Raw genomic sequence first — 16,474 nt, 5'->3', positions numbered from 1 at the left:
CCGATCTCGAAAGGGCCACCTCGGCTCTAGTGCGATCGACAGCGCGGGGTATGGAAGTGGAAACCTGCTGTTTGTGGCTTTCGCTTTCCCCAGATTTTCAGACATTCACCAATTGTTTCCGTTCTTCTCATCAGGAACTGGGCTTCCGCAAGGTAACATGGACAGGAATGTCAGCCAAAGCGCAGATCCCCCATGGACAGTTGTGGGATGAGTTTAGTCCTATTGCGGGGTTGAAGCAGCACTCCGGGGTAACATTCGGTTGCCGTAGCCTCCCCTTGCCCGATCGGGACATCCCGTGACCGACTCTTCTATCTCGGCTCGAATCATCATGGATGATCGATGTTACTTCCGTCTTCTTGGCTTCTCTCGTCCGACTTACCAGCCATCGATGACGAGATCAATTGCTCTCCATAGAGCGGGATAGATCGGTCTCTTGCTAGGTTAATCGCCTAACATGCTGGTCCAAATGGCTGGTAGCAAAACGCCACTGGGTGTTCCCTTCCATGGCGGCTAGTACATATATACCTTGCATTCAGCCACTCACCTCACACGCGATCAGACGCGATGTCTTGTGAACATTTACATATAATTGCAAGCAATACAGGAGCAAAATGGTGCAGATCAATATGTTTGGGACAGGCTTCACCCTGCAAGCCGCCATCTGGGCAGCCTGTGGAATGGCCTTCATCCTCTTTGGTAAGTCAAGAGACTCGTCAGTTTCAACAGCAGCAGCTTAGCCGGACTTCTAACTCACCTATCTTCTCCTCCAGGTTACGATCAGGGTGTCTTCTCCGGGATCGTGGAGAACGATGACTTCCTCGACACCATGAATCATCCCAATGACAGCCTCACAGGCATCATTGTCTCCATTTACAACCTGGGCTGCTTTGCCGGCTGTCTCGTCAACTTCATGCTGGCAGAACGGCTGGGAAGACGCAGAGCAATGTGGTTTGCTATGGTCTGGGTCATAGTAAGTAGGCTCTCGTTCCGGTCCCGGAGTGTCTCCTTCATCCATGGGGCGGGAATCGCTCATGAGCTGATGAAGATGATGATGGTCGATTAACCTCCCGACAGATTGGAGCTACTCTGCAATGCTCCGCCTTCTCAGTACCGCATCTGATGATCGGTCGCTTTGTCACGGGCATTGGCACTGGGATCGAGACATCCACAGTGCCCATGTACCAGGCAGAACTATGTGAGGCCAACAAGCGCGGGCGGCTTGTCTGCAGCGAACCCCTCTTAGTGGGTGTGGGAATTGTCATCAGGTAAGTCAAGTCGCTTTGACCGGGGGCCATTGCAGGCTATTCTTTCTTCATGCTAAGGCTACATGCAGTTACTTCTTCGACTATGGTATGGGATTCGTCGGCGGTCAAGTCGCTTGGAGACTTCCTATTGCATGCCAGATGCTCTTTGCGTTTGTGAGTGATCCTGTTCTCATTCAGGGACCGAGACGCAAGACTGACGCTCGGATAAGGTGGTGGTAATCCTCGTGTTCGGGTTGCCCGAGTCTCCGAGATACTGCTACAAGGAAGGTCGTCGCGACGAAGCACTGCAAATCCTCAGTGATGTTTACGGTCGTCCGAAAGATGACCCGAAGATCCTTGCCGAGCAGGCGGAGATTCTGGAAGCCCTTGCCGTGGAGACGCAGCATGGTGAGTTCCAGTGGAGGTATGTTCTCGTAGACACGATTCGGGGCGGGGGCGGCACCCTGCTAACCCTTACAGAAACATCCTCAAACATGACAAGGTCTCAACAGGCCATCGAGTGTAAGTCTGATCTCCTTCAAAATTACCGGTGTGTAATCTAATCCGCCGGTCACAAGTCTTCTTGCCTACGGGATGCAATTCATGAACCAAGTCGGCGGCATCAATCTCGTCGTGTATGATCTAATCCACACATCCCCAGGTCTCGAGTTCGCAGATTTCCCAGGCTAACAAAAGTCCTCAGCTATTTCATCCCCACCGTGCTGAACAGCAACGTCGGCCTCAGCAAGAACCTCTCCATGATCCTGGGAGGCTGTGTCCAGATCATGTTCGTGGTGGGCAGTATATTCCCGACCTTCTTCGTCGACCGGGTCGGTCGCCGAGCGCCCATGATTTGGGGCTCATTCGGCCTGGGGATTTGCATGATGATGGTGTCCGTCCTGCTCAGCTTCAAAGGCCACGCCAACGAGCACGCGACCTCGTCCGCGGCGGTGGCTTTCTTCTTCCTCTACATGCTCATCTTCGGTGCCTCCGTCAACTGCATCCCATGGTGCTATGTTCCGGAGATCTTGCCTCTGCATGCGCGCGCGAAGGGCACGGCTATCGGGATCTCGTCCAACTGGATTTGGGTAAGTCACATTTTTCTCCAAATTAGCAACCCACGATGCGGGCCCCCGAAATCCATACTGATGGTGGTGCTGGATGAAAGAACTTCTTCGTCGTCATGATTACGCCGATCATTATCAATCGCCTGCAGTGGAAAGCCTACCTCATCTTCATGTGTACGAACTTGGCCTTTGTCCCGCTGATCTACTTCTGCTATCCCGAGACAGCCAACTTTACCCTTGAAGAAATAGATTACTTGTTCACCAATCCGGACAAGAGCGCGGTGCAAGCGTCCAAGGAGCTTGTGAAGGAGAGGAAGAGACACCGGACCGCGCCATCGCACGTTGTCGTCTCCCAGGTGAGCCAGGTTGTCCAGCCCGGCAAAGAAAAGGGCCATGAGAGCATCACGTCGAGGGTCTCCGATGAGCATATCGAAGATGCACGCGGCTAGAAGGAGATGCACAACGGGGGTAACTCTCTTTCTGTGATGTGTTGAAGGTGACAGGGGCTACGCCAGTGCTGCTTTGCTGACCATGCGCTTGCGACCGGGGTTATACCTAATCACTATCACTAGTAGCGACTGCAGGCATGGTAACATTGGGGCTACAAAGGAATTGTTCGGGGTGGCGCATCAGCGATGATAGTGCGGTGATCAACCCCTGCCAATAGACGATAAGCTAGGTATACAGCCTTCCAGATGGCGTTTTCTCCCGAGATACACCGAGAAAGTAGGGTACTATAACCGCACATGGCCATTGGGCGCAAGCCACATGCCGAAGATTATCCAGTCAGGTTCCTTGTGTAGGGGTCAAACGAGTTGTGCCTCGCGGTGCGACATGCCCAGAAAGCGCAATGACTCGGAGAGCAAGCTGCTGGTAGGCTCTACTGTGATCTGTATCCCACCTCTTGACCAATCCCTACATGATCATGCCTGAAGTGTCAGATGCCAAACAAAGAAGTGACAACTGCAGTGTAAATGCGCATGGCAGCCGTTCCCCACAGGAAGGGGACGGATGAAGTGAGCTGTTCTCTGATCTGGGACAACACAAGTAGACGGCTCTTTATGATGTAAATTGGCATGCATATTGAGAACGTCAAGCGCTTGCAGGCATATGCAAGATACACTGTCCATCAATCATAAAGTGCCGCCAAGGAAAGAAAAAAGAAAAGAAAAGAATACTCCCCACCAAACCCCCTTCCGGGGCTCAACCGTGATTCACAGAGTGAAGAATGACCAGAGCTGCGGGCACTTGGGGAGATTCTGCATCGAGTACGGAAGGTTAAATGCAGTGTCTTTCATGGTTAAACTTGCGGTGTGGCGCCCCTCCAAGGTGTGGAATGCCAGCCTCGGATTGGCTGCAGTTGTCGCTGCTTCCGCACTACTGTGTTTGAATCGTGAAGAGGTGATCGAGATGTGCTGGTTGATGGAAGATTGAGAAATCACAGCAAATTTAGTCCATTTTCCCTCCGTTTGCGCGGGGGAGAGAGAGGGGGAGGGGTCAACGGGGGGGGTGTAGATGATGAAACTTTGCGTGCGCGATCAAATACGAGGGAACTCAAAAAGAGGAGCGATAGACCTCGAGCAAGAAAGATTAGGAGGAGGGGTAAGATTGATTGAGGCAAGAGTGGACAATCCTTCTGGGAAGGGGAGCAAAAGCAACCCGTTCTCAGTCTTTGACTGGAGAGTTGGGAAAAAACCGAGAGGGGTGTGCGGAGAGAAAGAGAACAACATAAAACAAAAAGTGACAGGTCAGATTTGACCAATATCAGAAGTGCCGCTTTTGGGGTTGAGGGGGCTGGTATTGGGGTTTGCCGACTTAGTGTGACAGGCAACTCTGCACTAGTTGCGGGAGTCGACCAATTCAATCAAGCAAATGGACTGCTTGAAAGACTCAATCTCCAGCGCCCTTTGTGAACTGTCTAGCTGCCTGTGCCGTTCGCGTAAGGGTGAGAAAAAAAAAAACAGGATTAAGGCACAACAAACATCCTCGATCGACGATCTCCTGTCATCCGATGGGGCAAGCGAATAAGTTCAACGGCCCCACAGTTTATGTATCCGATTGCAATCGAAGGTGCTGCGCCAGATAAGTGGTACTAGTAACACCGGAGCTGCGTAGCACCGGTCACGCAGCTTTTTGAGACCAATGGCTGAGATTTAAGAGAGAGAGACCGATCAGAACCTGCTGTGGAGTGCGAGAATGCGAGATTCCCCGGTTGCGATAAGGTTCACTTTCACTTGTCAACGCTCCACCAGCGAAGCATCGTCGGCGGGATGCAAGACATGGATGGCATAAGATCGGTCTTCTCGGGCTCCTTCACTCCATACCAATATCTCTCGGTCGCAATTGGAAACAGGATCGGACTGGGTAGCCAAGAAGGCAAAACAAGAAAGAAGAAATAGAAGAACAAAAATGGTTAATAAATAAAGGGAGATAGGAGAAAGCCCGAGTGGGGACATCAAACAAAGAAAATGATAGACGAGCGTTGAGACCGCCAACAACAACAAAGGAGGGCGGGCCTTTGGAGATGCACCCCTATGCGTTCTTACTGCCATGATAGTGTATAGAACTGAGCAATATCCAGGTTTCCCTCTCGTCCCAAGAAACTGGTTGTCCAATGTAGCTGATCCGTTTCGATCATTGGCCCATCTACCCGCGATCCCGTCGATTAATTCTGGTTTGCAGTAACAAATCGCAGGGGCTGAATGACGACAAAGACAATGAGCAAGCAAACAGCAATAATAGCTGACTCTGGTAACATCACTTGTCGAATGCGCTATCCAGGCACAGAGGAGAGATAGCTCAATGTGAAGCACCGAACTTCATCCTACTCGGCATTCCTTGGGTTAGGCGCAGTTAGCGAAGCCAGGCCCTCCATTGTGGGACCAGGTGTCGCAAACCCCATGTCTTGCCTGACAAACCCGGTAAATCTGACCTAGCTTGATGAGGTTTTCAGCCACGACGCTTTCTGCCGCTCACCGTTCAGCAACGCATCGAGAGTATCAATCAGATTTGGGCAGTGTGAGTGTGGCCGTTGCGGAGGAGCGATTGTTCATTAGACGTTTCAGGAAGGACTTTGAGCACGTCAGTTACGGTTGGTGATACTCGGACATCCATTGGAATACAGTACAAAACTGCTGCCCAGCTGTGCCATCAATTCATCGCAATCGGCGCCAAGTCTCTCAACTCGCTAGCTCCGAACATCGAATTAGATGAAGTGTGACCTATACACTGTCAGTCATAGGCGGTCAAGCATCTGAAGCTCATTCTGGATTGCAAACACCCAGTATCGCTGGGTTCTGATAGCTATGTATAGATTTGTTGAGCGGGATATCAATGTATTTGCACCAGTCACGCACCAGTCACAAGTGCAAGTCGCAAGTCCGAGTGGAGAATACCGAATACCGAGTTTCCACTATCTGGATGAATTAACGGTTGCCATTTCGCGTTTCACAGGTGGCGCTTTTCTTTTTCCTCTCCCTGGAGATTTTTCGATTTGGCTTTTTTGTTTTCAACTTTTGATTGCCCAGCGCTTCTCATGATCACTAGTCACATCAGGGATAGCTGAACATGGATCTATCACGCATCGCAAGTTCCCAGCTGAAATCGCTTCGAAATGATGTTCTCATTGGCCGGGTTGAGCAATGCAAGACATGAACGGGAAGATCCGAGTAACTTGGATAATCAATGCGGCCGACATGACATGTTTGTTGCCCACCAGGGTCCATGTAGATTGGTACCTTGGATGCATAATTTTTAATTTTAGTCGTGTCTCCAATCGACAGGTCCGGGCTAGAGTGATGATCTCCCGATGGATACACAGAGTGTCTCCTGGTCTAACGGATGTTTGAGAAAGCCAATAAGCCCATCCCATAACGAGGTATATAAAGAGCAGCAGGGCACCTACCATCGGGCTGTATACTCATCAGTCAAACCACATACTTATCCAAGCAAAGCACGCACACTTTCTTACCCAATTGTTCAGTGAAAGCTCACCTTCAATATCTTCCATCTAAGCCCTCAAACCTGAGACCATATTTTTTCCAGTCACCATCTTCTCATCGTCACGCGCCTGTCGCAAACTCGACCCTATCAACACATCAATCACAATGACTGTGAGTTTTTCCGAGAAAAGCCTTATGATTATGATTCGTGCATCATGATCTCTGACACCAATTCCCCTCAAAATAGATGCCAGGAGCGCGTTGCCCGACCTGCGCCAAGCAGGGCAAAGAAGTCTGGGTCATCCCTGGCAAGAACTGCCACATCTGCGGAACTCCCGTCGGCTGATTTGAACAAAGTGTGAGGCGTCCTCCTGAGAACCGTGAAAATTAAACTTCCTGCTAATGAGGACGAAGATCAGTGAACAATTTCTGACACTCAGATCTCAATACCATTTCTTGGCGGGAATTTTCGTTTTGTTCTACCTTCCGGGGATAACAGAAGAGAGAGAAGAAGAGAGGCCACCCGCTTCCGAGGAGGGGGGGGGGGAGGAAAATATCACGACGTGCTTGATCTCCGGGAACTCTCATGTCTTGTCTCTTCTGGTTTTCAACTTTCTGAATTGGAAAATGGGAATTGATGGGTCCGTGACACCGGTTGGGGGCGGGTGGATGAGGCGCGCGCTATCAGTTGAGGGGAGACTGAGCGCTTCTCAGCAAAGAGAAGGTGTTTCTCGGGCATCCATCCCTCGACAGCAGTCGGCGGTGATGGGGAAGGGTATTTCTTTTTCTCGGTGTACGATAGTGAAGGATCGAAAAGCATATAACGCAAGCGCCTTGAGGGAGACCAGTGGCAAGTTCGAAGAAGATAGATTGTGTGTGCGTGTGAGTGAGAATGCTCAGTAAAGGAGTTGTACGGTTGATACCGTGGGATTTTCTATACCTCCTGAGGTTGGGGACTAGTTCAGTAAGGGAAGGCGCCTGACAGGGAGGTCTGCAGCCTGAGGCAGTCCTTTCCAACTCACTACTTCCAAGTTTCTCATTTCTCCTTCTACGAAGTTCATGCAACTAGCCTGACTCATCGTCGCCCTTCCTCCAGATCTCAGTCTCGTCAGCGTGGGCCCCATCTGCTCACTTCGGGCCATTCACGATAGACTGGATGTTATATCCGGGTGGATAGATCTCGAAACACACGAAGTACCCATACTTAGTAGAAGATCTCACCCGAACGACCTCCAGTTTCCCCTCAAAGATGCTAAGATCGCACCCGGCAATGATAAGCGACGTATGCAGCGCGGCACGCAGGTGGTGTGGCCCTTGCATGGGGCGTTCTCCTCCAATCCTAGCAGTCGAAGGCAACACTCTATCGAAACTATCGTGACCTCCGGCGGGATCTTGGATCTCAGAGGGGATGGATCCTCACCTGTCATGCTTGGCATGCCGATACTGGTCAACTTGTCTCCTCCGATCCCGTCTCTCGTCCCACTCCGGCCTCGGTGGGCACCGGACCGGACTGACTGCCGTGGCGGTAATCCCGCTAGAGCGCAGACGGCCCGGAACCGAAAGTGGGCTTTTTCTTTCTCTAGGGAATTTTCCTCCTCGGGTGATTGCTAGAGTGAGCATGGCGAAAGGATCGTGACCACACAAGAGGGGGTGTCTCGCCGGCGGACGAAAGAAGCTTGGAGGGAACCCATTTATTCCGGTACGTATATACAAAGAAAGAAAACGAGATTTGATAAAATTCTCATCATATGAACCAAAGAACGCCAGTCCGACAGAGAGCCTCGTAATCTAGCTAATGTGCCAAGATGGGCAACGAGCGCTTGACCCTACTCCACATCGACTCATCAGGAACTGGGTGATCGATGCGATGCCACTCGTCATTGAATGCATTGATGAGCCAGCTCGAGAGACCTAATTGACGAATTATTATCCCCTCCCGAAGGTACGCAAACGGAATGAAGGAAGTTGACTTACGCTCGTAGACCATGGTGTGCGCATTGTGGAACGCAATGTTGTGATCCGAATCCGGGTACACATGCAGATCGTAATTCTCAACACTAGCCAAGTCCAGCTTATCAACCAACACAAGAGTATTCTGAAGATGAACGTTGTCGTCTGAGGAGCCGTGCATGACCAGGAATCGCACGGTTTCCTGGAGCGCAGACATGTCGGAAATAGAGGCATTGTCGAATCCCATGGGATTGTGTTCGGGAGTGTGCATGTAGCGTTCAGTGTAGATAGAATCTATTTGATACATTGTCAATGTGAGGGTCAACCTTGTCTTTGGGGCTCGGACACGTACCGTAGAATCTCCAATCGGTCACAGGTGCAACAGCCATTCCGTATTGGAATGTTTGTCCTGCGTCTTGCTCGAGGGTCTTCAAGGTCATGAATCCGCCATAGCTCCAACCCCAGATCGCCATTCGGGTCGCATCAACATAAGTCTTCTGGGCCCACATCTTGGCCGTGGCAATTTGATCGTGAGCCTCATAGTAGCCTAAGTTGCCGCGGACGATGCATCGTGCTTTGCGGCCGATGTAGCCCGTGCCTCGGCCGTCAACAGTGACGACTATGTAACCCAGACTGGAGGCGATGTATGCCTGGAAATCGACGGTAAATTTACGATCGACTGTTTGTGAGCCGGGCCCGCCGTAGAGATAGAAGAGAACGGGGTGTTTCTTGGCCGGGTTAAAGTGAGGGGGGCGACGTTCGACGACCTGGAGCGTGAAGCCGTCAATGGTGACATTTTGGTAGATCTCCGTCGGGATGGCGTATGTCTCGACCATACGAGCCAGGCCGGCGTTGTCCTCGATGGTTTCTTCGAGGATGATCTCGTCTGTCTCGGTATTGACTATTGCCTGCCATGGGATGGAGGGGCCCTTGTAACTGAGCAGTGCGTATCCGGTACCTTGGGAGAAGGAAACGTCATAGTAGCCTGGTTTGGAGGTATCTGTAAGAGCCTTGAGGTTGGATCCATCAAAGTTCACTTGATACAGGTGGCGCTGGGTGGGAGCTTCTTTTGTTGCAATGAAATAGACGACGCCTCGGTGGGGATCAACGGCGGCAGGAGCTTCGACCACTTCCCATTCACCTGTGGTGAGCATGACTGGCTCGGAGTTATCAAGGGGCGCGAAGTATGCGAGATGGTCGTAGCCGTTGTGAATCACAGTGTCGAGGTAGCCATCGTGTGGCCGGCCATTGCTTGGATCAGCGGGAATGAACCTGGTATACTGGGATGGCTCCACCCAGCCGCCGTCGATGCTTGCAACGTCTTCAGTTCGAACAAGCTTACCACTGCGGGATTTGGTGTCAACTAGGAAGACTTTGAGAACGTCACTCTCTCTGTTTGTGGTGCGCACAATGACCTTGTCTGCACCTGCCCAGACCACCTCAATGATAATGCGATCCTCATCACTAAAGTCGCCGGGGATTTCAACTGTGAATACTTGTTGTTTCTCGACGTCGTAAAATTGCAAGTTGACAACAGGGTTGGGGGCGCCGGGCTTGGGATACTTGATCTCTCTCACTTCCGGATAATTTTCGAGTCCCGGGAGCGGCTCTTTTCCAGAGGGTCTCGAGAGGTGATACTGGACTGGGAATTCAGGCACGGAGGATTCGTTGGTGCGAAGGAAAGCGAGGTACTCGCCGCCGCTAGACCACCACGTTACACTGTTGCCGGAGATGACCTCCTCTTCGTAAACCCAATCAGGCACACCGTAGAAAAGGTCCGCACCGCCGTCCTTCGTGATCTGGACCACCTTATCTGACGACAACTTCCGCAGATATAGGTTGTTCCCCCTGGCGAAGACGACAGCATCAGAAGCAGGCGACCAGACCGCGAGCTGGACCCGTCCATCGGGTTCGCTGGGATCCAGCGCCTGCGCCGTTTGGGTGTCGACGTCGAAGATCCAGTAGTTGCCCGTGTACGAATGTCTCCAATTCTTCTCACGGTCCGACAAGAGCAGGACCTTCTTGAGATCGGGGCTGGGCCATGTCATGGCCGGGAAAATATCGCGCCCATCCACATGCACCGTGGGCTTTTCCATCAGCACCCGACTTTCCTGGCTCTGGGCATCCTTCTTGCGGTTACGGATATCTTCCACGCGCAGGTAGGCTTTGCCCTCGCCTTCTCCTCGCTCCACCAGCAAGCCGTCTTCACCGTCGGGCCCCGCGATCCATGAGATGGCGTGCGACATGGGCTGCCATTGACCTCTGAGCACCTGCTCCAGCGTGACAGGCTTTCCGGAACTCGTGCTGTCCGAAAAGGGGCTGGAATCATGCGACTGCAGCGCTTCGGAGACAGCGAGGTCGCCGGACCGCTTCTGCGCCACGAACAGCGCCAACCCCCAGAGCCAACCTGCCACACACAGTATGACCAGTGCCCAGATTATACGCGAGGTCCGGCGTCCGGTCGATGCAGCCGATTTCTTTTGCGACGAGGGTAGGAATGGCTCATCGGGCTGCGGTTCGCCTTCCTCGACGTCTCGATATCTCGCATCTTCGGCTGAGCTGGACTTTAAGGGATTGTTCAGGTGGGTGGTTGTGAATTTGGATTCGTCGGGGAACGGGGTGTCGACGGAGAGGTCCGAATCGGAGGATGACTGAGAGGCGGTCCTCGAGCGGCTCATGGGCAGGAACTCCGTGTTACCATCATCGGCGTATGTCCCCATGGTGGGAGGGCGCGAGATTCAAGGGTGAATCAGTAGGCGTGGGAAAGACACATGCGTTGGTGCGAGGCACGTAGGACAGGACAGATGGCTAGGGTAGCTAGGAGGCTGATAAGATCGGAGGATCGCTATCGGCGAAGGTGGATCGGCATTCGTTGCGATCGGGGGATGGACGACAGATCTCAGCTGGCCTTAAGTCTCTGGGCCAGTGGAGGGTTTGAAGAAGCCAGGAAAGACAGAATCTATGACATTGGAAAAAAGAAGTTCGGAGAGAGTGTGTGTGAGTGTGAGGGAGATTCGAAACAGGGGGGGGGGATGGCAAGCCGATCGTTCCAGCGGATAGCCTTGGACGGCCCGAGGCATCAATTGCGCTATTTACTATTCACACGATCAGCCGCTAGTTATTGATAGCCTATTTGGGTCAATCATCGACCATGTATAAGTTAGCAGTCTGACAATAGGATTAATATGGTGGCGTGTGCTCCTCTTCTATTATACATGATATTGACTTTATTATAACAAACATAACAGATTACCCTGAGGATTGTTATATGTTATTTCTAGAAGCCGTGCCTTATTCGACCAGATTTTCCCCACAACACAAAGTAGATTTTCTTATACTACTGCTCCACTACAGCTTTGTCACTAAGTAGAGTATCCTTCGACCGGTAACTTGTGCATCTTTAAGACTTAATTCTATTATGGCCTGCGAATAGCTTTCCAAGTGAAAGCCTGCCCAAAGGTCTCAACCAGTCAAGACATCAGCCAGGACGCCCAGAGTACACGAGGTTTCCTGGGTCCTATTGTATCCATACCAGTCACCAAACACCAACAATGTATCTAAGTGCAACCAGCAAATATGAGAACGGTGTCGTCACATCCCCTAACTAACCTCAGCAGCCATCCACAATATACAAAATCCACACCTTCCTCCCTTCCAACAAGGACATAAACCCTCAACATCACTGCAACCGATGCAAAACCCCCACCCTCCACTCCCTGAACACCCTCGCCGACACGGGCAGCATCGCATTCCTCCGGTACAGCACCTCCTCGAAAGCCCGATACGTCTCCTCCGGCAACCGCACCTCCTCCAACGCCAGCGTAGTCGACGGCTTCCCGACCTCCGGGTGCAGCGTCTGCTCCACATTGTGGAGAGGCTGGAAGAAGACCTTCATCGCTCGTTGGGCGGCGATGCTGTGGTGGGCGCTCGAGTTGGAATACCGCATGTCGGGGTTGAAAACCCAGATCTGGTTTTTTTGCCGGAGGAGTTTAGCATATGGTCGAGCGAACAAGGGTGACTTCCTGTGGGAGACTGGGAGACTGGGAGAAACGTACCAACAATCCACTGCTATGTCCGCAGTGCACGACGAAGCGACGCGCGCTTTCTCGTTCGACTAGTTCCAGGAGTTGGGCGGCGATGATGACCTCGATGGGGTAGTATTCCCACTCCATTTGCTCGGTACCAGTATCAGTTTTCGTCTTTGTTGCGGAGATAGCGGTCTTGAAGAGTCTCCAGCCTTGGGCTATAGGATCGACCTGGCCGAGTAATGTATTACAATCGCAGCAGCGGATATCATCGGAGTCCGGGTCCTAAAGAGGTTTTTATTCGAGCTATTAGCAGGAGATAATGATAAGATGGCAAGTAGAGAGGAAAGGAAGAGGCATAGCAAGGTAGTGCTTCGCAATACGCCAGCATGAAGTCAAGTTGCATGTTCTATGAATCTAATCTAATTCCATATATCACACCGCACCAACAATGTACCTCGCCATGATCACGTCGACTCCCATTGAACTCGGGATCAAAAGACAACGAAGGAACTTTATGCGAGGGCGCCAGCCTTGATCCCAGAACGAAGCCCTCTGAGGAAGCTACCAACGCCTAGGCAAAGCCGATGCCACAATGATGCTGCGAAATCCATCTCCTATCTTGAGGGAAAGAAGAGGATGACTACACCACCATATAAGAAAACCAGCCACGCACAGCCATTAGTAGTCCCCCCTTCCTGCTTCTCTTGCACCATAAATATAATAAGGGGTCAAGGCCCATGATTAATGTCGGGCAACTGTATCGGAGACCATACCACGGAGGAAAACAGGCCAGAAAGGTCTCCTTCTTGTTGCCCTGATTCAGGGAGACACCAAGCCTTGCAAAAGCTTTTCATCTCGGGGGGGGGGGAAACAAAAAGACCACAGAAAAAGGAACAGGTCCTTACCTTCATCACCCCCAAACAATCCTCCACCGCCACCAGAAAAGCCGCGACATCCACCAGGATCGTACCCACAGTAGCCACGACCTGATTCGCAGCTCCATACCCTTTGACCATTGCATTCGGATCTTTCGATCGACCTCCCCCACCTGCTTTCGCACCCTGCTGCTGCTGCCGTTGTTGCTGCTCCCCGGCATCAAGCCCGCCCTCACCCTCACCATCTCCATGCTCATGACCACCCTCAGGATCCGGCTTATGACAATGCCAAAAATCCATCATCTCCGCCCAATTCCCACTGGGCAGGTCCTTCCACACCCACCCCTCCGCCGATCGCGCAGGTTGATCCAGAACCACGCTCTCACACCGACGACACCTGACCCGCGTCCCCGGCCGCATATCCGGCGCCCTCCACGGCACAAACCCGCCCCCCAGCTCCTCATCCCCGCCCCTCCCCGCCAACAATCCAGTCCCATTTGTCTGATCACCGGTACCCTCCCCAACAACCTGCATCCGAAACGACGCCTCCCGCCTCCTCCCCTCAGAAGAAGTACGCTGCCACTGCGGGGCGCGAAGCACATATCGTGCGGCCTCCGTGACGCGCGCGGGGAGTTTCATCGTTTCCGTTTCGGGTTCCGCGTCCATCGCTGCTCTTGTTTCGGGAGAAGCATCATCGCCACGGTTCTCCGGCAGTTGTGGCGAGGCCGCCGGTGGGACTGACACCGACACCGCGCGCCGGGACTCGGAGAGTGTGATTTGCACATCTCCTCCCTTTGTTTCCTTCGCTGATTTAGGACAGGTGTCTTGCGATTGGGCATGGGCGTCGCTGTCCTCAGCAGAAACAGAGACATAGAGGGTGATGTGACGGATGTGCGGGAGGAGTTCGGCATGGAGGTAGATCAGAGGGTTCTTCTGGTCCTCGTCCTCGGCTGTCCCTGGTGTTGGTTGCATCTTTTTCTCTTGTGCCGAAAGAGGGGGGGGTGTGGTTCCCCGGTTTTGCTGTATTGAGATCTCTTATAGTTAGTATGCTTTTGTATTAGTGGAGCGATTGATAGTGGTGGTGACGTTATGATTTAATGCTGTCTGTGCACAAGTTTTTTTTGGAGGGTTGATAAGTGAAGTTGGTGGTGATTGGGAGCCCAGCTGTTGACGCGCTGCGCTTTAGGTGGTGCTGCCGTGCTCAGCAGGTGGGCTCTTTCTGCCACCGCCTTTTGAACAGTTTCGCGGACGGGATTTCGTGGGCTGTTACCTCTTATCTCCGCTTATGTCCGGGGTTTTCGTCTCGAGGTTCGGAGCATTCTGCCATTCAAAGGCGGTCGGTGCCTCTGTTCGTCTGGTGCCTGAGGCATGACATTGAGACACTGAGTATGTACGGAGCACTCCGTAGAGATCGACGAACCTATGCCGCAAGCACGATGTCTCAATTTGGAGATGCTGTCACTCAAATACAAAGAGTTGCCAATCTGATACACTAGACTAGGGTGCAGGTGACGAAATAGCATCCAGCCAATAAACCATGTCATACCCCCACAGAACCAGAACTACCGTATAACAAAACCGCAACCAAATTTGATAATCTCAGAACCCATATCCTGTTTTCCGCACTCAAAACGCCCAATCATCGAACTCATCTGCAAATCGAACAGCCGCCCGAAGGTAGAACTCCTCCGGATCCCCCCACGTATTGGCCGCTTCTCTCAAAGCCCGGATCGCCTTGACGTAGTGTGCATCCGTCGAGTACTGCCCCTTGACAGCCTTGTGTGCCGTCCATTTCCAATCTCGGCCTTTGAGTTCGTATCCCCTGACTCTGTCAAGATCGGTCTCCGGTCGGAGCCCCGCGACGTACACGCTCAGCGTCATGAGCCACCACTGCCGGACCAAAGCCATCTGGAACTTCCCTGGGATGAGAGGGAGGAGGATTCGCACGGCGTGGCTCGTCGTGAGAGTGTGGACGAGGAAGAAGTCGTACTTGGGGTGGGCCGCGGTCACTGTGGCGGTCAGCAGGGCCGCGGCCACTTCCTGGCTCTCGCGGAACTGAGTGACGGGATCTTGGATCGTCCATGCGTTCCAGTGATTGAGGAGGGCCGCTTCGTGGTTGCGGAAGAGAACTTCGATGTTTTCCTCGCCCGATGTAGTGAAGAGATTGTCGAATTGCTTGTCAGCTCGGACCTTGGCGAGGACCTCGAATAGAGAAGTGGTGTGGTAGGAGGGTTCGATCTTAGAGTAGGATGGGTCGTCGAGGTATTTATGGATACTACCGTAGCAGGTAGCGGCCATACCCAGTGCCTCCATAGCTACTTCGCGACTGGACATCTCGAAAGCATATGCGAGGTGAATAAGGGGGTGCCCAACTATGCCATATTAGAGAGGTAGAGATAGGGTTTGAGGCTGCCACGCACGATCTGCAACAAGAGAGCTGAACATCGGTTCTTTGCCTGAAAAAAGGTACTGAAAAGCGACTTCTTTCCAGTCATAGCTATGCCGGACGAGTTCATCCTCGAAGAAGTCCACAAACGCGCGTTGGTATCTGGGCCAGATGGTCAGCAAGGTTGGCCATTTCACCAAGGACTTGACTTGCTACTTACTCTCGGCGCGAGAGATAGTCCCGCCAGTCATATGTACTGATCTCGCCGGGAGAGTCTTCCCAGGGATCGAGAGATTTGGACTCGTTTTCGTATATACGGTTCAGATCATCTGCGTCAGCGCCTTGCAGGAAGGCTGAACTGAGGATCTGTCCCAATCAGTACAATACCGGACTATGTCTTGGCTATACAGTGACAAACATGAGGTGCATGGTTGTGAAACTTGCGTTCATTCCACAAGAAAGCGTAGTTGGCGTGGTTCAGTTTAAGTAGATGCTTTAGAGCACGGGCAGGCTTCTCTTGGGCCGTGTCGATCTCATGCACTTCAACCGGAGAGATATTGAAGATTTTGGAATCTCCCCACGGTCTCCATCGACCGAATGAGGGCAGGAAAGAGATCATATCCATATTGTTTAGTGGGGATTACAATAACAACAATGAGTAGTGAAGGGGCCGATAAGTTGTGAAAGTCAAGGGAGCGGGTCACTTTGTTGGCGTCCGGTGGGTCTTCAACGTTGAGATCAGGCGATATGCTATTGAGTATGAATATGAGAGATCAACGCCACAGCGAAGCGCTAATCTCAAGCCATGTTCCAAGCATAACAGTTCCAAGCTGCAGTACACAATCAGATTCCTAGTAGATGGTTTGAAATCGAAATCAAGATCAATAGTTGGGAGAGTGGGGAAGAGATGCCTCAACCATGTGCCAACTGATGGGATGATGCAAATGATGACATCTTTTATGCAATTTAGCTACTCAAGTTAT

General features: G+C 52.1%; 6 protein-coding genes across 6 annotated transcripts; 3 read left to right on the top strand and 3 right to left on the bottom strand.

Annotated features, from left to right (window-relative positions):
• The first annotated feature begins 368 nt into the window (after positions 1-368).
• Positions 369-3,030, top strand: BO95DRAFT_444881 (putative MFS sugar transporter). The gene is made up of 9 exons (XM_025586994.1): positions 369-696; positions 771-970; positions 1,075-1,265; positions 1,334-1,418; positions 1,475-1,668; positions 1,725-1,766; positions 1,823-1,879; positions 1,948-2,332; positions 2,413-3,030. Exons 1-9 carry the CDS (start codon positions 612-614, stop codon positions 2,758-2,760), a joined length of 1,587 nt encoding a protein of 528 aa, XP_025440238.1. The 5' UTR covers positions 369-611; the 3' UTR covers positions 2,761-3,030.
• Positions 3,031-5,513: 2,483 nt separating this feature from the next.
• On the top strand, positions 5,514-5,892 carry BO95DRAFT_202479 (uncharacterized protein). The gene has a single exon (XM_025581042.1). The coding sequence runs from the start codon at positions 5,617-5,619 to the stop codon at positions 5,848-5,850; it is 234 nt and encodes a 77-aa protein (XP_025440237.1). The 5' UTR covers positions 5,514-5,616; the 3' UTR covers positions 5,851-5,892.
• A 550-nt stretch (positions 5,893-6,442) lies between these two features.
• BO95DRAFT_202516 (uncharacterized protein) lies at positions 6,443-7,346 on the top strand. Its single transcript, XM_025581043.1, has one exon. The coding sequence runs from the start codon at positions 6,655-6,657 to the stop codon at positions 7,153-7,155; it is 501 nt and encodes a 166-aa protein (XP_025440236.1). The 5' UTR covers positions 6,443-6,654; the 3' UTR covers positions 7,156-7,346.
• Positions 7,347-7,572: 226 nt separating this feature from the next.
• dapB (dipeptidyl aminopeptidase dapB) lies at positions 7,573-11,194 on the bottom strand. The gene is made up of 3 exons (XM_025586993.1): positions 8,555-11,194; positions 8,227-8,496; positions 7,573-8,163 (listed from the first exon to the last, which is right to left on the bottom strand). Exons 1-3 carry the CDS (start codon positions 10,920-10,922, stop codon positions 8,045-8,047), a joined length of 2,757 nt encoding a protein of 918 aa, XP_025440235.1. The 5' UTR covers positions 10,923-11,194; the 3' UTR covers positions 7,573-8,044.
• A 687-nt stretch (positions 11,195-11,881) lies between these two features.
• On the bottom strand, positions 11,882-14,272 carry BO95DRAFT_418056 (HECT-type E3 ubiquitin transferase; the record flags this gene model as incomplete). Its single annotated transcript, XM_025584439.1, has 4 exons — positions 13,348-14,272; positions 13,103-13,257; positions 12,258-12,512; positions 11,882-12,169 (listed from the first exon to the last, which is right to left on the bottom strand). The coding sequence occupies exons 1-4, from the start codon at positions 14,075-14,077 to the stop codon at positions 11,882-11,884; spliced, it is 1,428 nt and encodes a 475-aa protein (XP_025440234.1). The 5' UTR covers positions 14,078-14,272.
• Positions 14,273-14,487: 215 nt separating this feature from the next.
• Positions 14,488-16,403, bottom strand: BO95DRAFT_444876 (questin oxidase family protein). The gene is made up of 4 exons (XM_025586992.1): positions 15,910-16,403; positions 15,712-15,857; positions 15,526-15,653; positions 14,488-15,477 (listed from the first exon to the last, which is right to left on the bottom strand). Exons 1-4 carry the CDS (start codon positions 16,114-16,116, stop codon positions 14,732-14,734), a joined length of 1,227 nt encoding a protein of 408 aa, XP_025440233.1. The 5' UTR covers positions 16,117-16,403; the 3' UTR covers positions 14,488-14,731.
• Between the last annotated feature and the right edge of the window lie 71 nt (positions 16,404-16,474).

The sequence above is a fragment of the Aspergillus brunneoviolaceus genome (genome assembly GCF_003184695.1).
Source record: "Aspergillus brunneoviolaceus CBS 621.78 unplaced genomic scaffold BO95scaffold_51, whole genome shotgun sequence".
NCBI lineage: Eukaryota > Fungi > Ascomycota > Eurotiomycetes > Eurotiales > Aspergillaceae > Aspergillus > Aspergillus brunneoviolaceus.
Note: the sequence above shows the minus strand (reverse complement) of the source record. Positions and strands in the feature narration are given on the sequence as shown.